The 24,764-nt window shown below is 52.0% G+C and overlaps 1 protein-coding gene across 4 annotated transcripts in view; it reads left to right on the top strand.

Moving 5' to 3' along the window:
- The window catches only part of SRL (sarcalumenin), a 49,767-nt gene that overhangs the window by 9,266 nt on the left and 15,737 nt on the right, over positions 1–24,764 (top strand). The window contains exons 1-2 of one of the 4 annotated variants that reach the window (XM_072835551.1): positions 1,869–1,940; positions 16,627–16,839. The exons of 1 other annotated variant lie outside the window; for it this stretch is intronic. Coding sequence is in view for 2 of the 3 variants with exons in the window: in XM_072835550.1 (XP_072691651.1) it covers positions 1,880–1,940 (61 nt within the window). In the remaining variant the exon portion in view is untranslated. Of the gene's footprint in view, positions 1–1,686; positions 1,941–16,626; positions 16,840–24,764 lie in introns of those variants that run through there. 2 more of the 4 variants (XM_072835550.1, XM_072835547.1) reach the window with 2 other exon arrangements.

Genomic DNA, 24,764 nt, shown 5'->3' with positions numbered 1-24,764 from the left:
ATAAAAAAACTATCAACACTGAATAGAAGAAAACAACCCATAAAAAATAGGCGGAAGATTTGAACAGGCACTTCACCAAAGACACATGAAAGAAGCAGACGACAGATACTCACATGGGAAGATGCTTAATATCACTAGTTACTAGAAAAATGCAAATTAAAGCTACAGTAAGATACCACAACACACCTACAAGAATGACTAAACCCTAAAAGACTGATCATACCAAGGATTGGCAAAGATGTGGAACGAGTGGTGGTGGGAATGTAAAATGGCACCATCATCTTAGAAAAAAATTAAACAGACTCCCGCCATGTGACCCAGCCATTCCCCTCCTGCTTTTCTACATAAGAGAAGAGAAAGTGAACGTTTGTAAATTGCATCGTGCTCAAAGGTTCAAGGTAGCTTTGTTGGTAGTTGCCCAAACTTGGAAACAACTCAGATGTCTCTCAAGAGGAGAATGTATAGCAAATCGTGGTCAGTCCATACCTTGGAATACTATTCAGAATTAAAAGGAATAAGCTGTCAATACGTAACTACAACATGAATAGATCTCAAAATAATTATGCTGAATGAAAGAAGCCAGATAAAACAGAACACATACGATGAGATTCCATTTATGTCCAAACCTAGGAAATGCAAAGTAACACATAGTGACAGAAAGCTTGGTTGCTGGGGAAGGGAGTGGGTGGAGGGGACCATGAAGGAACATGAGGACAATTTGGGAGTGAGGAATCTGTTATTTTATTTTTATTTTATCTATTTATTTGAGAGGGAGTGAGCAAGAGAGGAGAGCAGAAGCTGGTGGAGGAGCAGAGGAGAGGGAGAAATGGACTCCCCACTGAGCAGGGAGCCCGATGGCAGGTCTCAATCCTAAAACCCTGGGATTATGGCCTGAGCCACCCAGGTGCCTCTCTATTGGTTATTTGATAGCGGTTCTACGTATATGTCAGAACGTATCCGATATGAGTAGCGTTGTATGCTGCATTTGGATTACACCTCAGTAAAGCTGTGTGAAATGTAAAGCCCATAGAAGAACCGCTTCAGCTCTTTTCCTCAATGGCTGACTACTACCTTCACAGTGACACCCTCCCTCCAGGCAGACAAGCCAATGTCTGCTGTCCCTTAGCCTCATAGAACTGGCTCTTAGGGGCTGTCACGTGCCCTTAGGAAAATTGTATCAAGTAGCACATTGCAGACATGACGGAAGATTCTGGAACCCCCATGTCACTGGAAATGGATCTCTGTCCATTGGCTTACATCACAGCATGGGACATGTCTTCTCGCTCCGCGTTTTCCCTCCTGTCAGTGTTCTGTATCTTCTGGAGGCCTGAGAAGCTTAAGTTCCTAGCTGTCGACCTCAGAGGTCAGATGTTGCAGGTTTCTTTGGCCATTGTGGCTTCACCTTCCTGACCTTTGGGGAGCGGCTGAGACATCTATCCATGGCTATCAAATAGAATCTCTCTTGCTTTGCCCTACGGCTCCTTCATTCACAAAACTGAGGCATGTGAAGGTCAGTGACTTGTCCCAGACTTTAGATCAAGTTAGCTCAGATACCGTGAAAGCTCGGGTTCCCAAACTCTAGACCTAACTCAAGGGATACCCCCACGTTTTCTCCACCACCCCTGCCCTGTGACCTGTGTCACATGACCCCAGGGCTTCTGGGGGAAGAGATCCGGCCAGGGCCGTGCCTTCCGGGGCCTGGCAACTGGCACAGCAGTGGCATAGCGAGCCTCCGCGCAGCCTGACAGGGTCTGCGCTGCTTCCCCATCACGTCCACCCAGTTGCCCTAGTGACTGTGTGACCCTCTCCCCCACCCTGCGCTGCTGCCACCAGTCCTATAAATAGAGCAAGGAGCAGCTGGGCTCTCTTGGCAGTCACCATGAGGACGCTGGTCCTGCTCTGCTGCTTCGTGGCGTCGCTCCTGCTCCCAGGACAAACAGGTATGACCCTCACCCCTGTCATCCAGGCCAGACAGTGACCCCCACGCACCTCAAGGTTTTATGTTAACCGTGGAGGGTGAAGGAGGAGGGAGGCTCGAGTGGTAGATGGAGGATGAGGCCTCTGTGATTCCTGTGGTTGATGGCAAACCTTTACTCCTGGCTGGTCTCACCATCGTCTCCCTTCCCTTCTCCCTGGGGCCTAGGAGAAAACTGGGTACAGGGAACCCAAGGGCAGTTGGGGGTTTGTGGGGAGGCCAGAGGAAGTGGGAGCAGTGAACTGAGAGGTGCAGACAGGTGTGAGGCCCGAGCCAAGGGCCAGGAGCCAGAGGGCAGGTCTGCCCAGTAGATGCAGGGTAAGAAGACCCCTAAAGTAAGACTATAGGACCCTCCTAGATGGACAAAAGAACCCATTCTGGTGCTGGAGGGTCCCTGGAGGGTCCCTGGAGGGCTGTGTTGAATTGACCCACCTGGTGGAGATTGGGCAGGGGTCTGGCTTTGCATGACTGAGGACCAGGCACAGTGGACAGAGTTGGGGGTTGTCTGGAGAACGGTGGTGGGATAGAGGAGGGGGTCAGTTTGGTATGGGATTGGAGATGGAGTTGGGGACTATGCATAGAGTTCAAGAGGGGAGTGGGGTACTCCACAGTATTCCTGAGTTAGCTGGGGGTTTCAGTAGAAGGGGGCTGGGGGCCTGTGTGCATGGTTTTTCCTTTGATATCTCAGCACTTTGTATGGCAGAGGTGGTGGCTTGGGTTACAGCATGGGGGTTATTTATAGGCATAGAGGGGACACCAGACTGTGTGCCATATCTCTCTTCCTGAGACTCCTGGGGTCAGGTCCCCCTTGGGGATGCTTCAGGGGTGAGCTGGAGTGCTCCCCGGAATCTGGGTCTCCTGCTTTGTCTTGTTATGAGTTGGCAGTCTTTATATGCATAGGGGCCCATGGGGTGCAGAGCCCCAGCTTCTCCAACCTTTGAGGTTCTGTTTGTTGAGGTCCCAGCCCCAGCAGCAGGAGCAGGAGGTGGGCAGGAGCAGAAGGTGTTCCCTTGGGGGTTAGGGACCAAGGTAGGGGGCTCCAGCCTTGTGTGTGCCGCTGGGCCCTGCCCTTGTCTGCCCTTGAGTTAATTTGGGCCTTGCAGGGCTGCCGTGGCTGGAGCAGTGAGGATTCCAAGCGGCTGTCAGGTGGCTAAGTATGGAAACAGCAGTGTAATTGGATCCTAAGCCCCGAGCCACTGCCGCCTGCTCCCCTTCACAGCCCAGCCCCAGCTGCCACCTCGCCCCACTTCCACACAGCAGGCCCAAGGACTTTTAGCCTTTTAGGGACATCCTTCATCTTTCCTCCCAACAAGGGAACTGGACATCTGGAATGTTCCATAGGTCTCACTGGGTGATCCTGCTATGGGGAAAGGAAGCAGGCAGGTGGTTTGTGGGAAGATCCTCTCTGCATGCTTTTCTTCCTGGACTCTGCAGTGTGCCCTTGGACTGGCTTCCAGGGAGGGGTTGTCCACTGCGTGCAGGGTTCCCTTTCTCCTCATTCCTGCTCACCACTTGGCTGTGGGTTCTTCCCCCAGGGTGGATTTTATCACTGCTCCAGCCGCAGTTTACGCTAAAAGATAGCTCTGTCCTGCACCCACTGGGAGGTTCCAACCACAAGGAAGGGGCCTCTCCCTGCCCCTATAATGACAGTCCTTCCTCCTGGTTGATTTCTCCCTACAATTGTGCCACTAAGTAAATGCCCTCTTGCCCAAAGGCAGCAGCTTTGCTCCTGAACTTCCCACCCTACCCCTGGAACCCTCATTTCCATCCTGTGTCTCTTGCTTCTTCCTCTATGGATGGCAGGCAGGCTTTCTAATCTACTTCCTGCTTCCTGGGGGTAGAAGAGAGCTGCTCTTCCTTCCTTTGTCCCCATGTAGCTCTCTGGACCATGGCAGGCTCTTATTCCTAAGCAAGGGGCCAGGTGTGTCTCCTGATACTAGAAACAGCTGGAGCTGCCAGCACCTGATCACTGGGCATGTCCTGAGTCCCCCCACCCCACTCTGACCTACAGGCATTTGTGGCTGGAGGGGTCTTCCTGTTTGTCTTGGGGACTTGACCTGGTGACAGGCCTGCTTAGGGATGGGGGAAGGCAACCTTGAGTTGGTTTACTTTGTACCCTCATTGTCGAGGTAAGGGCAAAAGCCAGAGGAATGAGAGACATACACAAGGGGTGGGCTGCGAATTATGTACAGGCACATCAGCTCAGGGCCATCTCCCCCCACCACAGAGTTCCTGTCCTCCTCTCAGCCTCTCTTTTTCCAACAGCCACCTAACTCCCTCTGCCCTAGGGAGGCTGCTTGTGGGGAGCTTTCCTCCAGATGCCTCTCATCCTTGGACTCCTTTGAGAATGGGATGGGATAGGGGTGTGGGGAAGTGGCCAGCTCTGATAAATCATCTGAGCTCAAGCTGTTGGTGGTGTTAGGCTGGATTCGGGACATTTTTGCTTCCTGTTGTCTGCTTGATGCAGAGATTGGGGCAGATGGGGATTCTGAGTCTGTTCATCCCTCTCCAGCTCAGCCCTGGTTTACAGACTCACGCCTGCTCTGGCCTCCACCCTGCCGTCACAGTGGCGACAAGTCGGTGCACGCTGGGGCTGACCCATTCCTCCATGAGAGATGAGGGTCAGACAGGAACCCTTTTGTGGCCCTCCTCACCCACCCCAGGCTGGTTATTTCCACAAAGATGCTGCGTTCATGTTCCCTCAACAGGCAGCCCAGCTACCGTGACCCACCCTGAGGAGGGCTGGTGAGAGAAGGTCATGAGCTCAGGGGTCTTGAGAGGACAGAAGCCTTCGCAGCCCTCTTGCAAGCTGTGTCTCCAGTGGTGTCCTGGACTCCTGGCCCAGTGTAGCTGGATGAGCCCCTAGGGAGCATCTAGTCTGCCCCTTCCCACATCGAGTCTACGAAGCACTCACTGGACTTGCCAGTGGATGTGCTCACCTTGCTTGGTGGCCTGTAGAACCAGAGTTTGGGAAATGCTGGTTTTGTCCCACATATGGGTGTGACAGTGGAAGTCAAACAGCTAGTTCAAGGCAGGGCCAGAGCTGGAATTCAGGTCTCCTTGCTCCTGCAGAAGGAGGTCCAGTTGAGGCCAGCTGCATCCCCCTGGTCATTTGGTGCCCATTTAGGTGTGGTGGGCTGGGAAGGGGACAAGAGGAAGATGGCTCTTCCTCTTTGGCAGGGTCCCAGGGCCAAGGGCAGGGTCTAGGCGCCATGCCCCCTGGCCTGGAATGAAGGTGCAGCCGGGACACTGGGCAGGGGTGGGGTCTGCTGCTGTGGGATGCTGCGCTTTGCTCTCTCCTGGACACCTGCCCCACTCCAGATCCAACTCCAGACCCACTCATGGCACAAACCCTTATATTTAAATGTTGCTTGAGTGCAAAGCCTTTCATTCAAACACTGCGCCACATCTCACCATGTATTAATCATCTCATATTTATCGAGTACCTCCTAGTGTTTAGGTGTGGTAGTGGGGGAATCCAGATGGGCATTTTGTCTATGATTACCAGCCAGTATAAGAGATAGGCCATCTTCCACCTCATGGCTGCATGCACACAGGTAGGACCTGTGTGAGTGTCATGAAGGAGGTACGGGTAAAGTGAGGTGGGGTTGAAGGGCATGGGGAGATTATTTTTAGCCAAGTGGATCAGGAAATGTCTTACAGATAAGGGGATATTTGAGATGGGCCTTGAAGAAAGTAGCATTCAAACATGGAATGATGGAAGGAAGAGAATTCCATGTAAGGAGCAGGATGAGTGAATTCATGCCGTCAGGAAAGTTTGGGGCTCTGGTGAGAAGCAGGCAGGGAGAAGGGCAGGCAGAGGGAAGTGAGAGTCTTGGGGAAGCGATTTGGAAGGCTGGTTGGGCCACCCGTGAGGGGCCTCGCATGCTCAGCTGCCAGGGTAGTTTTGCGCTCTGGGTGGAGGGCAACCACTGGGGGCTTGGGAAGCAAGGTGTTTGTGGGGAGGAAGAGCACGAGGGAGGCTGATCAGAGGACCCTGTCAGAAATGCAGGTTAGAGGGTATGAGCTCCCCAAGGGAGTGGGGGCAGGGCGGAGAGGAGGGGCAGACCCAGCGGGTAGCTGCGGTGGAATTTGCTGGACTTCTGCCAGAAGGAGCCCTCCCAGATCTAGTGTAGGTTGCTGGAGGCGTGATCTTGCCAGAAAGGGAAAAAAAAAGAAAGACCAGGAACATAAAAGAACAGATTTTAAAAGTTCATTATGAATCATTATGAATTTGGAGTTGTTATGAATTTGGGGTGCCATGGGTACATATGGATGGAGATACTGGATATTGGAGGATTAAAAGTTAGGTGTGGAGGTCCAGAGATGAGATCCGGTGGGTGAAGATGATGCTGTGAGGTCATGAGGGAAGCTATTGCAGGGAGAGAAAAGAGATGCAGGGATGGTCGCTGGCTGGGCAGCGTTAAGTTGGGGAGGGGGAAGAGGATGACCTAAGGCCAAGGGAAGGACACATTCTAGAAAGGTAGTCGACAAGATGTAATGCCGTAGAGATGCTGAGGAAGATGAGGCATTGGCTTTGATACCTCGGAGGTCACTGGCAGAGTACGAGGGCCTGATGTGCATCTAGTGAGGGTGTGCAGGTGATGCATTTGGGCAGTGAGCTCAGGAGGGATAGAGGACACGTAAGAACACAAGGGCAGGGAGTTTGCCAAGGTAGCAAATTTCCTTTTCAACATTATGAAGGCCAAGTATGTTTATGGGCTGATGGGAAGGATTTAGGAGAGAGGACTGGAAGACACAAGGTGGAGAGGGAGTGACCAAGATGTCAGATGTGTGGGGAGCATAGGGTAGGTCTTAGGAGACACCTGCCATGAGATCATGGAGGCCTCAGAGGGACACTGCACATTCAGGGTCAACTTAGGAGCTGTGATGCCAGGGAGCTAAACTAGGGGGTAGGGATCGTGGGCTGCCCTGGGATTGCTTTGGAGGGCCACTGGGTGGGGTGGGAGCGGGGAAGGAACCAGACTGTGAGGTGGGAAGGGAGGCCAGTTGTCCCAGGTTTCCTCTAGCACCGGCTGGGTCTCTGGTCCTGGAGGAAAACCAGGCAGAGCCCAGAGACCAAGTCAGTGAATGAGCCTCTTCATCTCCATGAACATTAGCCACTGGTGAGCTGACCCCCTGGAGCCAGGGCAAAGTCTGATCCCAAGCTCCTCCATCTAAGGTGTCCATTCAGCAAATGTCCCCTGCACCTGCAATGGGAAAAGCTCTGTGTTTGGACTCCATCAGGATCAGTGACTTAGTGGGAGCTGGCTTGGAGGCTCGGAGTGAGTTCCTCGGGTGATGGCCTGGGTTCTCATTCTTCTTGTGCAACAGAGACAGGCCCAGGCTCAGGTTCCCTCTGGGGTGTTTTCCTGGCTGGGAGGACTTTGCCACACCCATCAGCAGGGCTCATTTTGGGATCAGGGAAGTCCTGTCCTCTTTGATTTCAGCCTCATCCCTCTCCAGCCCTCAAGGTGGTTTTGTTCAGAGTCAAGGTCCCAGGCAGGGACATGCCCACTCTTGTCACCTCCTCCTCCCTCACACAGGGCCCCGGAGCAGCCCTTCCTGAGGTGGCCTGCTCTCAGGTTGGGGGCTTGGGCAGGAGAACCAGTTCCTGCCTCTGAAAGCACTCTAGCTGTTAGGAGGTCAGCCATCCATACCCCCAGCCAGGACCTGCAACAGCCTCCTCTCCTGGGCTCTTGGGTTCCTCCCTAGCTTTGCAGAGAGGAGGCTGCCTCACGCTGCCCAGGACCCCGGTTCTGAAGACCAGGAGACCATGGTGCCTTTGGGCAGCTGTTGCCTGTCTTCCCTGGGACTGTGTCATCAGAGCCACACAAAAACATAGTGGCTGTTGCTCCTCTGCTCTAAATCCTGGGGCCCAGAAGGATTTCGGGTGGAATGTTGGCCTAGCTGAGGCAGGCTCCCCAGCTTCATTGCAAGGGTGTTAAGCAATGAGAAAAGGCTTTTCGCCTTCCATACTTAGGTGGACCTTCCCCTCAGGGGGTCCTTGTCCTTCACAACCTCAACAGCACTGACCCTCTAGTTTTCTGTCATCTCAGAGTGCCACAGGGCACAGAGTGGGTGTGGGCTGTATGGCTAGCCCTGCAGAGAAGGAGGGCCCAGGGCAGAGTTCTAGAAAAAGGGGAGATGGGGCCCTCCATGGAGGGGTGGTGGTAAGAGGCAGTATATGGTCAGCAAGTGATGTAAGAATCCAACTAGCTTATGATACAGCAATCACAGTACTGGGTATTCACCTGGAGAACACAGGTACACTAATCCAGGATACATGCTCCCTGATGCTTATACCAGCGTTATCTACAGTAGCCAAGATATGGAAGCAGCCCAAGTGTCCATCAATAGGTGAATACATAAAGGTAGTGTGTATGTATAGAGATATATACACAATAGAATATTTTTCAGCCATAAAAAAAGAATGCAATCTTACTATCTCCAATGACATGGATGGAGCTAGAGGGTACAATGCTAAGCGAAATAAGTCAGCCAGAGAAAAACAAATACCATATGGTTTCACTCATATGTGGAATTTAAGAAACAAAACAAACAAGCAAAGGGAAAAAAATAAGAGAAAGACAAAGCAAGATGCAGACTCTTAATTAACTCTACAGAATAAACTGGTGATTACGGGAGGGCAAGAGAAGTTGTGTGTGAGAAACAGGTGATGGGGATGAAGGAGCGCACCTGTTGTGATGAGCACTGGGTAAGGTATGGAAGTGCAGGATCACTGTATCATGCACCCGAAATCAAGAGGACACTGTGTTAACTAAATGCAATTAAAAATACAAACTTAAAAAAAAATACAAACTTAAAACACAAAAGAGGTCTGAGGGACAACTGAGAGGAGGAAGGCCCTGGAGGAAGGTGGGAAAGATGGGCTGGTGGGGGCCCTCCTCTGAAAAGCCAGCTTTCCAGCCCCAAGTCCCCGCTGTGCTCACCCCGAGGTCCTGGCCAGCCACACTGCTCTGACAGGAATGGGGCCGGCCACGTCTCTGCCCCCAGGAGCTGACTTCTATTTGGGGCGATGACGAGCACTGAGAGAAAATGTAACTAGCACCCGCTCCCCACACCCTGCGGATCTGGTTGGAGTTCAGAGGAGGGCTGGAAGGTCGGCCTCACGGAGGGGCAGGGTTTCAGCTGGACTGGAAGGAAGGGGACAGGCACTGGACTGCCTGTGTGGGCAGGGGCCATGTGTTGGTTTAACTTGCTCACCTCCGCGTCACCAGTGCCTAGCGCTGAGCTTGGTTCCCTTGGTTCGTTGAAAGCACTTAACGGTGTCAGATGAAGGAGCAGATGATTTGTGCAGGCAGAGGAAGAAGAGCATCTGCAGATGGTGATCACAACCAGGAGTGGGGATGGGATGCCAGGGTGGCTCAGCGGTTGTGCATCTCTCTTTGGCTGAGGGCGTGGTCCTGGAGCTCCAGGATCGAGTCCCACATCGGGCTCCCTGCATGGAGCCTGTGTCTCCCACTGCCTATGTCTGTGCCTCTCTCTCTGTGTCTCTCATGAATAAATAAAATCTTAAGAAAAAAAAAAAAGACAGGAGTGGGGAGGCTCTGAGCATTGCACTGGCTTGGGTGTGGGGCTCCTGCTGGAGGAGGGGATCAGACCACCTTGGTGGGCGAAGGGCCAAATGCTGAGCCAGGTGGCTGTTCTTGGGCCCTCAGTGTATTCTAGTCCCTCCTCTACTCCCTCTCAGATATTTTTGGATCCTTCCAGAGCAGGGATTGCATTCTGAGCTCAAACAGGTGCAGGCAAAGTCTGGCCTGGAGTTCTGGGCCCACAGGAAGTGGGTTGTGTTGGGAGCTCAGCCCAGAACCAGGCCAGGGGAGAACCCTGGGGTTTGGGGGCCCCTCCCCCCACACCAGCTCACTGCCAAAACTGCAGGCCCTGGTCCTCTTCCAAGTGGCCATTTGGTTGTCCCCCACACAATTTTCCATAGATGGCAATAGGCAAAAACTTGACAAAGCCATTGGCTTGAAAACTGTGTCTCTGGGTGCACCTGGTCCCACAGCTGCCTGCCCTGTGCACCTGCATCCACCAGAGGGGCTTCTGGCCACTTTGTTGGTCTCTTGGTTTTCCCCCCTCATTTCCTCCTACCCTTTTTTCCAAGTGTCAAGTGGTAGAAGGCCACTTATTTCTCTAGCTTATCCCAGGAGGTCAAGACACCAGGAAGGGTCTGGAAAGATTGGAGAAGGGTTGCGGCCCTTGCCATGGCCTGGGGAGCCCATGCTGGTCTCAGGAATGAGCCTGGGTACAGGCTAAATCATCTTTCTCCTGACTTTTCCTGCCTCAGTTTCTTTCCTGATTTGGTAGTTAGGCCAGCAGCCTCTTCACCTGGAGCCCTGTCACCTGAGGCCACCCACACGGGGAGCAGAGCAGCCAGCCTGGGGTGGGGCATGGCCAGGTCACAGGAGACGGAGGGCAGAGCAAAGCACCAGCTTTGTCACAAATTCACCACCAAGCCCCTTCCCATTTTGCACCTGTTTTTTTGCCCATAAAACGGGATAATAATACTTGCCCTATTTACAGCATTGGGTTGTTAGGTGACTAAAATTTAAACATGGCTCTCAGATGCTTAACATGTTTTTTGATATCAGATACTTTTTAAGGTTGAAAGGACTGTGGCAGTAATTATAGGCTGGCACTGCTATCCCTATTCCTTTGGCTTGACATCTGCTACTGGTTACCTCAAATATCATGAAACATGAACAATCCACGGAATCCATCCACATCTCTGCCCCTTCTCAGGGTTGTTAATATCCTTCGGCTTCTCTGTCCTCAGAGAGCTTACAAACCAGGAGGGGAGAGAGTCCTGCTCATGACAGGAGTGGGGAACCATATAAGGCAGATGTAATCAGGGGCTAAAAATAAGTAGCCTGAGTGTGCGAAGAAGGGGAGCAGGTGGGCCAGGGCCCGGGGCCGCCCGGCTGGTGGAAGCACCATCCGCTTAATGGGAGAGGGGTCGTAAAGACCTCATAGGGCCAGGCTTCAGGGCTGTTCGCATATTCTTTTCCTGGGGTCACCGCCATAAACTCCCACAAACTGGGTGACTTCAAACAACAGAAATTTAACCTCTCATCATTCTGGAGGCTGGAAGTCAGAAATCAGGGCTGGCAGGGCCCTGCTACCTCTGAAGTCTCCATAGGAGAATCCTTCCTGCCACTTCCAGCTTCTGGCAAATTCCGGCAGTCCTTGGGATTCCTTGGCTTGTAGACACATCTCTTCAGTCTCTGCCTCTGTCCTCACATGGCCTCTTATCTGTGTGTCTCTGTGTGTTCTCTTCTTGTAAGGGCACCAGTCATCAGACTTCGGGCCCACCCTAATGCAGTTGGCCTCAACTTAGTTACATCTCCACAGACCCTATTTCCAAATAACGTCATGTTCCAAGGTTCTGGGTGGATGTGAATTGGGGCAGGGGGCACTTTTCAACCTCTCTGGCTCCTTAGCCTTAGAGCTGACAGTTGAATAGTTGCTCGCTCTGAATGTACAGTTCCTGTCTGTCTGCTAGGTGCTAGTCCTCTGCTGGGCACAGATGGCACCTGTTTCCATGGTCCTCTCTCTGGCTCCACAGCCCACGTGATTGCCCACAGCAGCTAATTTGGAGCTCTGCTGACACACCCAGCCCAAGTGTGTGGAATGAATGGACGGACAGCTGGCGGGGTGGCACACCATTCCAGAAGGCTGCTTAGCCTAGCTGTGGTGCTGGGGAGGATGGTGGGGGGACTTTTCCAGCTCCCTGTTTGGTGTGCTCAGGTATGGAGTAAGTTGGAGTAGGTCTGTCCGGGGGCAGGGAGCTGTGGTTCTCAGCTGGTTACATGGAGAGAGCCGCAGGCCAAGAAGCCAGCAACTTAGGCCTGGCAGCATGAAGCCCGCTCTCCTGTGTGAGTGCCTGTGCCCAGCCCCTCAGAGTCTCTTGCCCCAGGTACAGCAGGAGAGCGAGTAGGACGCGGAGGATCCACCTCATCCTCTGCAGGAGCCCTTTGGAAAGAGAACTTCCAGGTGTTTCCCTCTGCCTATGTCAGTGAGAGACTTGTGTCCTGGTGTGTCTGCCTTTCTGCACCCTCCTTGCCAGTGGCAGGAGCGCCCAGCTAAAAGGGCCAGTATTTGGGTCTCCTCATAGCCGACTCAGGGGTCCCTAGCCCAGAGACAGCTCTGGAAGCTGGTGGCTGTGGCACTGTTTCCCTTTCTGTGGTTTGTCTTCTGGAGGAGGGCAGAGATAGGGACAGGTCTCCAGGGTCGACTAGCCTTTCTAGAAAAGCTTACCAGCCAATGCAGTCTGGGCTCCTAGCCTGGCATTCCTCTCTCCTCTGTCTGGCTTGTCCCATCCTCCTGACCATGGCCTCTGTTCCCCATGCACACTTGCTTTAGCTCCTGCAGCCACTGACCCCAAATGTCCTACCCCTCAAGGAGCCCCTGAGACTGCTGCCATAGGGCCAGTTCTCTCTTCCTGCCTGCCCACCTCCCCCTTCAATTAGATGCTGTGTGTTTAAGGGGAGGGTCTTAAATTCAGGAATCCAGTTCATGTTACCACAACAACATTGTAAGCTGATAAGACAAATACTCCTATGATCCTTTGATCACAAAAAAATAGGCCTGGTTAGGTTAAATGACTTGACCCATGGGTACTTCTCTGGTTTTGAATCCCAGTCTCAGAACTCTTCTCTTCTGGAACTCTCTGCCTCTGCATTGAGGGAAGGCCTTACATTTTGCCACTATCATCCATCCACCCACCCACCCATTCACCATCCATCCACCCACCCAGTGGTTGTCTAAGGTGCTGGGAACCAAAATCTCTGACGAGGAAACCGAATAGGTAAGTTATTTAGTTTACTGATTGATTTTAGGTGCAGTGGAGAAGAAATTAGGTTGGGGAGGAGGAAGGCTAGTCAAGAGACAGTGTCACCAGGGTGGCAGGAGAAGGCCTTGTGGAGAAGGTGACAAGGAGCCAAGTCTTAGGAGAGTGCAGGGCCATGCACCTGTGTAGGGAAAACCTTCCCAGCAGAAAGCACAGTGAGTGCACGGTGGGCAGGAGGCCAGGTGCCATTGCTCAGGAAAGAGCAAGCCTGTGTGGAGGAGGGAGCCACGGAGTGTGTGCAGAGGGGGAGAACGTGCGGAAAACAGAGGGTGCGGAGCTCAGGGAGGGGCTGTTTCACAACCCAGGTAAGAGATGACAGGTGGGGGTGGGAGAAATTGTTAGAATGAGGATAGATTTTGAAGGTAGACAACAGATTTAGCTAAGATTTTGGAGAAAGAAAGGAACCAAAAAGACTTTATCTTATTTTTATTTTATTTTATTATTTTTTTAATTTACTTATGATAGTCACAGAGAGAGAGAGAGAGAGAGAGAGAGGCAGAGACACAGGCAGAGGGAGAAGCAGGCTCCATGCACCGGGAGCCTGACGTGGGATTCGATCCCGGGTCTCCAGGATCGCGCCCTGGGCCAAAGGCAGGCGCCAAACCGCTGCGCCACCCAGGGATCCCAAGACTTTATCTTAAAAAAAAAAAAAAATAACTTGGGGCACCTGAGTGGCTCAGTAGGTTGAACATCTGCCTTTGGCTTGGGTCCTGGTCTCAGGGTTGTGGGATGGAGCCCTGTATAGGGTCCCTGCTCAGCGAGGAGTCTGCTTGTCCCTCCCCTTCTCTCCCCCACCCCCCCTCGTTCTCTCTCTCTCTCATTCTGCTCTTTCTCAAATAAATAAAATCTTAAAAAATAGCTTTATTGAGATACATTTCAAATATATATAATATGCCTATTAAAGTGTTCACTTCTGTAGTTTTTGGTGTATTCACAGATACATGCAACCATCAGCAAGTCAATTTTCTTTTAATATTTTATTTATTTATTCATGAGAGACTCAGAGAGAGAGAGAGAGAGAGAGGCAGAGACATAGGCAGAGGGAGAAGCAGGCTTCATGAGGGATGTGGACTTGATCCCAGGACTCCAGGATTACGTTAGGCAGGCACTAAACCACTGAGCCACCCAGGGATTCCCTAGCAAGTCAATTTTAGAATATCTATTTATCACCCCCAAAAAGAAGCTGTGTCCTTGCCACTCCTCATTCCCTACAAGCTGCCTCCTTGGTCACTGGCCACTACTCATCTGCTTTCTATCTCCCTGCATTTTCCTGTTCTGGATTCTTGTATAAATGGAATCACATGGTGTGTGGCCTCTTGTGTCTGGCTTCTCTCACTGAGCATCATGTCCTCAACGGTTCACCCACCTCGTAGCAGGTGTCTGGACCTCATTGAATAATAAGGAATGAATATTCATTGGGTAATATTCCACTGTGTGGATCTGTTTTGTTTATCTGTTCATAAGTTGATGGACATTTAGGTTGTTTCCACCTTTTGGCTCTTGTGAGTAATGCTTCTGTGAACATAGATGTACATAATCTTTTTTAAATTTTATTTTATTTGAGAGATATGGAGAGAGGGAGCATGAGCAGAGAGAAGGAGAAGCATGCTCCCTCTGGGCAGGGAGCCTGATGTGGGGCTCAATCCCAGGACCCCGAGATCATGACCTGAGCCAAAGGGAGACACCCAACTGAGCCACCCAGGTGTCCCTGCCTTTTTTTTTTTTTTTTTTTTTTTTAGTTAAAGGCTTATTTGTGAGAGAGAGAGAAAGGAGACGCAAGAGTGAGAGGGGCAGAGAGAAGGGGAGAGAGAATCTCAAACAAACTTCTTGTTAAGCATGGAGCCCGATGCAGGGCTCAATCCCATGACCTGAGGCTAAATGAAGAGTCAGACGCTTAACTGACTGAGCCACCCAGGAACTCCCGAGGTACACATTCTTGTGTGATGTGTTTGGGGAGATTTTGTCTTGAAACAGCCATACTTTATATGTTTCCTTTTTATTTTATTTTATTTTTTTTTAATTTTTTATTTATTTATGATAGTCACAGAGAGAGAGAGAGAGGCAGAGACACAGGCAGAGGGAGAAGCAGGCTCCATGTACCGGGAGCCCGACGTGGAATTCGATTCCGGGCCTCCAGGATCGCGCCCTGGGCCAAAGACAGGCGCCAAACCGCTGCGCCACCCAGGGATCCCTCTGTTTCCTTTTTAAAAAGTTTTTGTTTTTAAGTAATCTCTATGCCCATAATGGGGCTCAAACTCCTGAGCTTGAGACCAAGAGTCACATGCTCCACTGACTGAGCCAGCCAGGCACCCCTAAAAATACATTACACTTTTCTGGTATTACTTGGCTTTCAAGAACTCTATCACATGTCATTGGAGCCTCCCAGTATCTGACACATAGTAGGTGCTCCATTGATAGCTGTGGAAGGAAGGCCCCACAAATCTGGACATGGGCAGGCTGGTATTTTTCATTTCCACTTTATTATTAATGAAACAGGTACAGAAAAGTTGAAATACTTGTTCAAGTTTCCACTGCTGAACAGGAGAACATATTTGGCCTCTAACTCTGTGCTTCCCTTTCTTCTCCTCTCTGAGAGAGCTGCTGCTGGAACTGGGCAGCTCTACTTGACCACCAGGCTTCCATCCCACCACCAGCCGCATCTACTTCTTTGCGCTCTTCTCCTGGGAATATCCCCTGGCAGGGTAGTAGGGCCAGCTAGACTTCAGACCCACAGTGTCCACAGAGCTGACAGGCGTCAGCCCTGCCCCCTCCTCTCCTCCCTCGGAGTGTGATTCAGTGGATTTGAGGAATGGCCCAGGAATGGATCTTTTAACTAAGCTCCTCCATGATCCTTTTGCAATTGGCCTAGGGCCACATCTTGAGAAGGGCTGACCCAGGGGAGGAGGCTCATTACTCTGGTGCTCTCAGGGTATCCAACAGATGTTTGCTGTGCTGGGGTACCTGCCAGGCCTTGTGCAATCCCAGGGGGGACACACTGATGGCCTTGGCCTCAGAGGGCTTATTGTCCATGGGGATACAAGTTACAAAGGCTGCCACATGGGGTGACGAGTGCTGTAGGAACACAGAGCAGAAGCATCTCAGTACTAAGGGGCCCAGGGAGGCCTCCCAGGGGATGGGCTTCAAAGCTTGGGTCTGAAGTGTGAGCTGGAATTAGCCAGGTCCAGGCTGCAGGAAGTGGACAACAGTGAGGGTGGCACTTGAGGAGACTGGTTGGAAATATCTGGGGACTGAAAGCGGTTTCTCAGAGAATTCTGCAGGCGCTCATTGTGTGCATTTGGGTGGTCAGGGCTTTCTCAGGCCCTGGGAGGGACATGAAGAGGCTTTGGGTCTTCCTCTTGCCCCAGAGTCAGTGACAATCTAGGAGGGAAGATGGGACACTTGCCCGCCCCCTGTAGGTCACAGCCACATGGGAGAGGGGTTGTGTCACTTGGCTTAGTGTGGATGGTCATGACACTGGGTCAGTTGAGGTCATCCAGGGGATCCCGGTGGCCTGGAGGGGTGAGAAGCAGAGAACATGGAGGCAGCAAGATGTAAGCTGGCAGGAAGGAGCAGGTGCGGCCGGACCTGGGGTGAGGTGGGAGGAGGTGGGAGGACATTCCAGGCAGGTGGCAGTGTGGCCTTTGGGACCTCATATGGGTTGGATTGTGTCTTCCAGAAAGGTAGGTTGAAGTCCTAACTTCTAGTACCTCCAAATGTGCCCTTATTTGGAAATAGGTTCCTTGCAGATGTAGTTAGTTAATCTGACTGGTGCCCTTAGATGTGAAGGAGAAGAGACGCAGAGAAGTGACACAGGGAGAAGACCATGTGCCATGGAAGTAGAGATTGGAGACATTCGTGGACAAGCCAGGGACTGCCGGGAGCCACCAGAAGCTGGAAGAGGCAGGAAGGAGATTCCCCTAGCATCTTTGGTGGGAGCACGGCCCTGCTGACATACTGATTTTGGACTTCTGGTCTCCAGAACTGTGGGACTGTACGTTTCTCTCCCCCTCCCTCTCTCCCTCCCTCCCTCCCTCCTTCCCTCCCTCCCCTGAAACATTTCTTTTTTTTTTTTGGATGAAACATTTCTACTACTTTAAGCTGCCTTGGTTGTACTTTGTTGGAGCAGCCACAGGAAACAAATACAGGAGCAAGCCCAGGCTTTTGGTGCAGGGATTTGGGGCCCTGGTCCTGGCAGGCAGGCCACTGGCTGGAGCTCCTCAGATGTGGCCTGGTAGAGGCTGCGTGGGGCCCTTGGTGTTGATCAGGAAGGGTCATCCCAGGGACAGTGAGTGCGGAATGTTCACTTGCTCTTGCCCCGCCCTCTGGCCTGCCCTTGGCTTTGACCTTCCTCTTCCCAGGGGAGCCCCGTGGGAACTAGAATTCCGCTTGCCCTGACCTGCATGGTCACCAGGCTGCTGAAGGAAAAGAAAGCTCTGGTTGATAAGACCCTTGTTTGGTTTCAGTGTTTGAAGAGACAAGGCGAGAGCTCAGGCCCTTGACAGTAACTCCACCAAATTTAATTGCCTGAAATGATTTCTCCCTGGGGGGTGGGGATGTCCAGAGTGGGAGCTCTGAGGGAGGGACAGAGCCACCTCTCACCGGGAAAGCGTGGCCCACGTGTCTGAGGTTCAGTGGGCTAGGCCACTTGAGGATACAAACCGGGAAGCCTGCTCCCACGGGAGACATGGGATTTCTAGAACTTTCTACCATAGAGCTACCCAGATATTCTTTGCCTGTGGCGTTCCAAGCTCTGAAATGCTAACAGGGTAATGGATGGATTCGCTTGAGAGGTTTTGGGAGTTTGTACCTTCTACGGAGCAGGGAGCAAGCAGAGGTCTTTTTCCTTTTCCCTTGTGACCCAGACTCTGAAAGGCTCTCCTGGTTGATCTCGTTTGGCCTCTGCAGTCCTGAAGTCAGAAGCTGAGAGCTGGGCAGTCCCGGTGGCGCAGCGGTTTAGCGCCGCCTGCAGCCCAGGGCATGATCCTGGAGTCCCGGGATCGAGTCCCACATCAGGCTCTCTGCATGGAGCCTGCTTCTCCCTCTGCCTGTGTCTCTGCCTCTCTCTCTCTGCATCTCTATGAATAAATAAAATCTTAAAAAAAAAAAAAAAAAGAAGCTGAGAGCTGATCTCATGTAGCTTTCGTGGAACCAGCTGACCTTTGTCCCCTGGTGCCGGGGACAGGGAGCCCTACCCTCATTCTCCTCCAGACCACCAGAGCACCCGGAGTAAGGGGGAATGTAGGGCTGGACTGAGTGCAGATGGCCTCCTGGAGCTGAACCTTACTCCAGTCCTTCCCAAAACCATCGACAGCTGTGCTTGGGGACCCAGCCTGATGTCAGACAGAGCCCTCAGCTGGCACTCCTACCCTTTATATAGGAATAACCAGGGGAATGGGTGGGCGGTCCCAGTAGTGCTGGATCCAGGACCAGGGCGAGGGGTCCAGGGCTTTATATTTGGGTCCAGCTTTGCCGCCACCTCAGGAGGCAGCTTCTGACAGACTCTTTGCCCCCACTGGGCCTTGGTCACCTCTGCTGTGGAATGAGTGAGTTGGGCCTGTTAACTTCTAAGTTTCCTTCCAGTGCTACGTATCTCTCATGCAAAAATAACCAAAACAAGGTGAAGTCTGGGGCTGTGAGTGTAAGGACCCAGGAGTGGAGCCTATCTGTTGTAAACCTGGTGAAGCCCTTTGGGAGAGAAGGTCGAAAGATCTGCATCTTGACATCTGGGTAGCAGTTTTGCTGGAAGGGTCTTTGGGCTGGAGCTTACAGGGCCACACGTGGGTCACAATATCCATGCTGTTGCTGCCCTAGCCTCTGCCCTTGGTTCGTCTTTCCTCTGCAACCTCCTCTGAGTCGACGTGGGGACAAGCAGCTTCTCTGGTCTCGCTGGCGGCTGGAGGGGAGATCGGCTAAGGACACCTCACTAACAAGCAGGTGTGGGGCGGGCCTGGCACTGCTAACGGGGGCAGAGGAGCCACTTCTGGTCGCACAGACCCATGTGTGAAGCCCTTCAAAGCTGCCAAAACATTAGCTCTGATTTCAGCCTAGCGGGATAAGCAAAGTGCCCCTCGAGCAGGAGCTAGGGCCACTCTTCGCTCCATGGCGGTGGCACAGTCAAAACTACTTTCTCAAGGCCTGAGTCCTTTCTGAAGGGCTCATTGCTTTGCTTCCTGTGCTCACTTATTCCAAGGACAATGAGGACACGCTGGCACTGGGGTGGCCTCTCCAGCTGTGTTGCCACTTCTGAGAGCCGAGAAGAGCCCTTAGTCACTCTTCCTCCAAGCAGAGCCTCTTACCCCTTCTCAGATACATGCAGCCGCAAGTGGGTCTGCTTAGGCATCCTCCTGATTGCGCATTTGTGCTGGGCGCGACATGCAGGGTCACCTCCCTTCAGTGGTGGATGGAAGGAGTCTGGGAGGTTGGAGGGGGAGAGGAAGCTGTGTATCACCTCAGAAGTTTCTGGGTGAGTCAGGGCTGAGTGGAAATGGTCAGTTACCACAAGAGTCAATGTGGAGCTCAGCAGGACAAGATCTCGGCCCCAGGGGTGTTGACAGCTGAGGCCCATTCCTGTCCCAGGCCAGCTGGAACCTCTGAAAAGTCAGACTACCTCCAGCATGCACAACTCCTTGTTCGAGCTGCTTCTGGCTGGAAGAAGGGGAGAAGGAGTCCCCAGGCAGAAAGACCATTCTGGCCCACTGACCGACCCCCCAGAAACAGAAGGTTGGAGGGAGAGGAGTGAAGGTGAGCCATCATGGCTCCTGTCCAAAGCTCGTTCTCTTTTGGCTCACTCAGTGAATTTGGGATTTGGCCTGGCATCTTTGCTCTTCTAGGAAATTAGTATTATTATACCTGACATTGCAGAATGCTTTTAAATATCAACTGATGCTTAAAATACTTTGAAGGGGATAGCACAGGAGGTATTATTATCTGCATTTTATGGGTGAATGGATTTGGTGCAGGAAGAGTGAGGAGCAAGGTTACATTGCTGGTTCATGAGACTGAGGAGTTCTCCTGACCCCATCCAGAGTGCAGTCTGGGTCTAGGTCTTGGGGCAGAAGGAAACCTTGAGATGTGGTCTTGGCCCAAGCTGGGGAAGGTGTCAGATCTGTTTCCCATGTTTGAGAATGCTTCCCTTTGCCCTGCTTCCCTGCCTTGGGGATGAGGTGGGTCTGGTGAGTCATTATTCCCCCCACATCTGAGCCCAGGTGGCTCTGACCTGAACTCAAGGCAGCCATCTGCCTGAGAGCTCAGGGAACCACACTCCTTTGGCTCCCAGTGGGTCTCTCTTGCCTGGTACCAAGAGTCAACCGTCAGCCCTCCCAGGAGTCATCCTCCAGATTCCAGGGAGATTCCATGTCTTGGGGTGGGGAGATGGAAGGTAAGGACTCGAACTACCTGTCTCAGGATCTAGCGTGTTCCTCTCTCTCCTGCCTCCCCTCACCCCCCTTGCCCCGTTGCCCCCGGCTCAGTCCCTCTGAATGGAGGGAGTATTGTCCCATGACTCCTATAATGACTTCTGTTCACCTCAGGCAGGGCTGATCTCTGGGAAAACTGGTTTTCCATGGCCTATACCTTTAACAGTTGAGTCTCACTGAGGGGTCAGGACTTCAGGTTTTACTTCTTCCAGAGGCATTTGCCTTTTGAAAGTGAGTGCACATCCACATTCGTGAATCCTCTGGGCACCAGCAACAAGATTGTGTATACATGATGGTTGTGGGATTGTGGGTGATTTCTCTCTTGCCCTCAAAGCAAGAATTCTCAGGAAAAGGAGGGTGGAGTTCTTCTGCCAATTCTCTGGACTTCATGGGTTAAAAACAATGGTCTTGAAGTTTTAATCCTTTTTGAAGGGAGGAGGAAGAGGGTAGACTGAGAAGCTGCTGTCCTGAGGCCCGCTAACCCCCTCTCCTTTCTGGGGTTGGTAGTTTGGTGCCAGGAAAGCCCATGAGACTCAGTTGGTGGAGGGCTGGCTTCTAGAACCAGCCCTGCGGCCTCAGGGCAGCCACTCCTCAGCGTTTCAGGCTCCTGATCAGTGAATCAAACCACTTGGTCCCTGTGAGAGGGTCCCTTTTGACTCCTAATCCTCATGTTCTCCCTGAATTGTGCCCTTGGCATTGTGTCCTATCCCCTGGGTGAGTCACTTTGGGGCTAGAGTCCAGCTGGGGACTAGCTGTCCTGGTGGGATTAACCTTGACTTTAGGAACTTGGCCAGGAGGCCAAAGAACCTTCCAAGGATGGGTGCCTCGCTCACTGTACCCTGGTTCCCTTGTCTGGGTGGGAAAAGAGATAAAGGCCAACAGAATGGCCAGAGAGGGGCTTGGGCTTCTGGGAGGATGTGGATACTTCCCTTCTAGGGTCCTCAGCATTGGCATCTACAAAACTGTCTGGAGGCTCATCCAAGAAGTGAAAGAACAAGGGACCCTGAGTGGTGAACATTGACTCTGTAAATAAAGTCAAGAAAAAAATGTGACACCAAAAGAGGCTGCTGACCGTTGGCCCAGTCCAGGAGTGTTCAGAGACAAGATCTAGGACACGGAAAGGGTCAGTCTGCCGCTCTGACTCTGTAAACCCTGTTTCTGGAGGGCTTTCAGCTGCACTTGAGGCACGGTCAATGTGCTGTCTGAGTGTTTGGGTGAAGGACAGCCTGGTGAAAGACTGGTGAAAGACCTGGTGAAGTCCCCTCTGGATGCAAGACTGGCATTCCTGACTCCTGGGTACATATGGGTCCTGGCCTAGAACTGGAAAGTGACTGTCCTCCTGGGGCTTTATTACTGATGAGTCATCTGTGTAACTGTGTGTGAGTGACAGTCAAAGGTATTTTACCTGTGTGACTTGGACTCAGGAGCTTCAGTCGGATGAGAAGACCCATGGAGGATAACCTTGGCAGATCCTTAGAGATGTGTGCTAAGGAGTCTTGGACAGGTGGGATTGAGTTTAGAAGTTAACTTCTAATTCCGTGGAGACACTGGATGTATTCAGCGCCTAGAGGTGGGCTCAAACCAGGTCAGCCAAGCAAGGTCTCAGGTTCTGACCTCTCTTGTCCTGATCTCCAGCTTCAACACAGACTCTCTGATGCCTGGCACAGAGGCTGTCTCGGAGCAGTGCTTCCCAAACATTGGTGCTCGTGAGAACCGCCTTCTGAAACACGCAGCTTCACGCTGACCCAGCCTTGGAGATTGGGCGTCTGTGCTTAGAAAGCCCTGCAGCTCTTGGATACCACCCGCACGTGGCCTGAGAGCTCTGCTTTGTTTCTTGGCCCGAGTTCTAGCCTATCCCTGGAATGCTTGTTGGGCAAACAACTTGATTTCCTGTGTCCGCTTCCTCAGAGGTTAATAGTCCTTGCTTCTCATGCCTCAGAGGGCTGCCAGGATGAGAGAAGAACATAAAACTGCTCTGGGACGTGTGAAGTTCTGCGTGAAGGCAAGACATCACCCAGCTCAGTGCTTGGCTGTAGCTCAGCAGATGCTGTAGTGGGGGCTCCTTAGGCTTCTGGGGAAATGATCAAGAGGAAGCTACTGGAATTTTTAGGGACAAGGCAAGAGAGGCAGGAGCAGTGGCTGTTACATACCCCTATCCTTAGGCCCCCATCCTGTCCCTGAGAGGGACAAACAGACCCAAGGAAAGCTGCTGGCAGGAGGTAAAGAGGTGGCTGAACCCCAGCTTCTTCATCTTCCCACACCCCTTAGGCACGTGTTGGAGCCCTGGCCTTCACAGGACTTGGTTCGCAAACCACGTGGGAGTAGAACAAACTCTGGACTGAAAGTCATGAACCTGGGCTCTGTCCCAACCCTACCCTGACCTTGGGAAAGTCTCTAAGGCTCCCTGGCCAGAGCTTCCCCTTCTGCAGTTGGACTCGGCAAGGCCCCTGGTGACTCCACAGTTCTGAGTCCATGTGAAAGTGGAACAGGTTAGGAGCTGGGGAAAATCAGGTGTCTTGTTGGCAGTAGAGAGAGGAACTGAGCCTGGACCCCCCGTTGGGGCTGCAGATGGGGCAAGCTACCAAAAGGCTGACTCCAAAGACAGCAGAGGGGGTGTCAGGAGAGAAAGCAGAACTGGTTTATGCCATTCTCTGCCCAGCACTCAGGCCTTCCCGTAATCTCGGGTTGAGCTGGGGGCTTGCTATTCATGTACTCTGATGTAAGCACCCAGGCCCGTCCAGGGCCAGGATGGCTGCCTTGGCAGCAGCACATACAGTACAGTACGGTGTGTCCTGGGGTAGACCAACACTCATCTTACCAGGCTCTCAACCCATTCAGGTGTCCTGGGTACCCTATACCTTCTCTCACCTCCTCCAGGGGCCGTTAGGGGGCTTCAGCTAGATGCTGGGGAGATCAAGGAGAGAGGGAATTGGATTTGATTTCATGGAATTGAACTGAATTTAATCAGAGGCTCTTGAAGCTTCTGACTGCCTCCCAGAGGAGATATCAGGCCCAGTGGCACAGCTGCTTCCTGGGGATTGGGCTCTGGGGACCCAATGCCACAGCTTGTTTCATTGAGAGATTTTTCCATCAGAGTTATTTATAGCCTGGGAAGGAAGGTCACAGGGCATGAAGGCATCACCCTTGGTCTTTTTTTTTTTTGCTCCAAATTGCTTAGCAGGTCAGTGACAGCTTGACACTAAATCCTAAAAATCAAGGAAGGCTATGGATGTAAATGTGTATACACACAGGCACATACTTGAATTCCTGTCCGCGGCCCAGGAGTGGAAATACACAACAATGGGAAGTTCATGATAAGCCCCCAAAGTCTGGGGTGCTCATCTCCCTTGGGATTATGTAGCCCTTTCACCCTTGCCAGGAACAGAAGGTGTTTTGAGAATATTGGAAACACCACAGGTGGTCAGACCCAGAGTATGTTCCACCTACCATCCCACCATCATCCCCACCATTACCACTGTCATCATCACCACCATCCCCACCATCATCATTACCATCACCACCATCACCACCATTCCTACAATCAACATCATCAATAGTAGAGGGCAGTAGGGGCCTATGGAAAAGGCTAGATTCATCAGAGAAGCCTGGACCATTGCTATTCCAAGAGTACGTGCCAAGCCTTGGGTGACTCATCCAAGGAGCCTCCAGTGGGCACACGAGTCGGGAGGAGCCAGGAGCAGAAGCTTTGGGCTCAGGATTGGGCTCAGCCCTTGGGCTCATGGCCTTAGGGCTCAGGATTATTTGGTTTACCAGTGGTTTGCAGCTTTGGCTGCATGTTAGAATTATCGTTTTTTTTGTTGTTGTTGTTCCAGTCCTGATGCTAGGGATACATCCTAGTTCAATCAGAACCTCTGAGGAGAGGGGAGGAGTGGCACCAAGAACTGGATGATTCCAGTGTGTAGCTGGTGCCCAGAACCACTGGGTCAGAGGCATTTTTATCAAGGGGTGTAGACCAGTGCTTCTCAAACTAATGTGGAAACAAAGCATTGGGGCATCTTGTAAAAATGCAGATTCTGATTCAGTGGGTGTGGGCTGCGCCCTGTGAGTCTGCATCTGTACCAGGCACCCCGGGGATGCTGGTTCTGCAGGTGCCCAGACCACGCTCTGAGTAGCATGGGTGTAATACCCCACTTAGGGCCAGGCAATCTCCTTTGCTACTCTGTAGTTAAATGGGTTCAGCCAGTTGCCAGCTGTGTGTTGGGCAAGGCATTCAGTGTCTCAGATTTCAGTCCTCTTGGCTATAAAACAGGGATAAGAGGAAGGCTTGTCTTCCAGAAGCAAGTGAGATTAAGTAAATTGAGTAAGATCAATTAATGTTTTATTTATATAAAATGCTTAAGCATTTTCTGCACACTGAATAAATTGTACGAATATATCTCATATGACATACATTACATGTATCTTGCTGCTCAGGATCATCAGTCTCTGGGTTAAACCAAGTTCCTGCCATAGATTTTTCTCCAGGGAGTCAAGGGGTGGG

Source organism: Canis lupus, chromosome 8 (assembly GCF_048164855.1).
Source record: "Canis lupus baileyi chromosome 8, mCanLup2.hap1, whole genome shotgun sequence".
NCBI lineage: Eukaryota > Metazoa > Chordata > Mammalia > Carnivora > Canidae > Canis > Canis lupus.
Note: the sequence above shows the minus strand (reverse complement) of the source record. Positions and strands in the feature narration are given on the sequence as shown.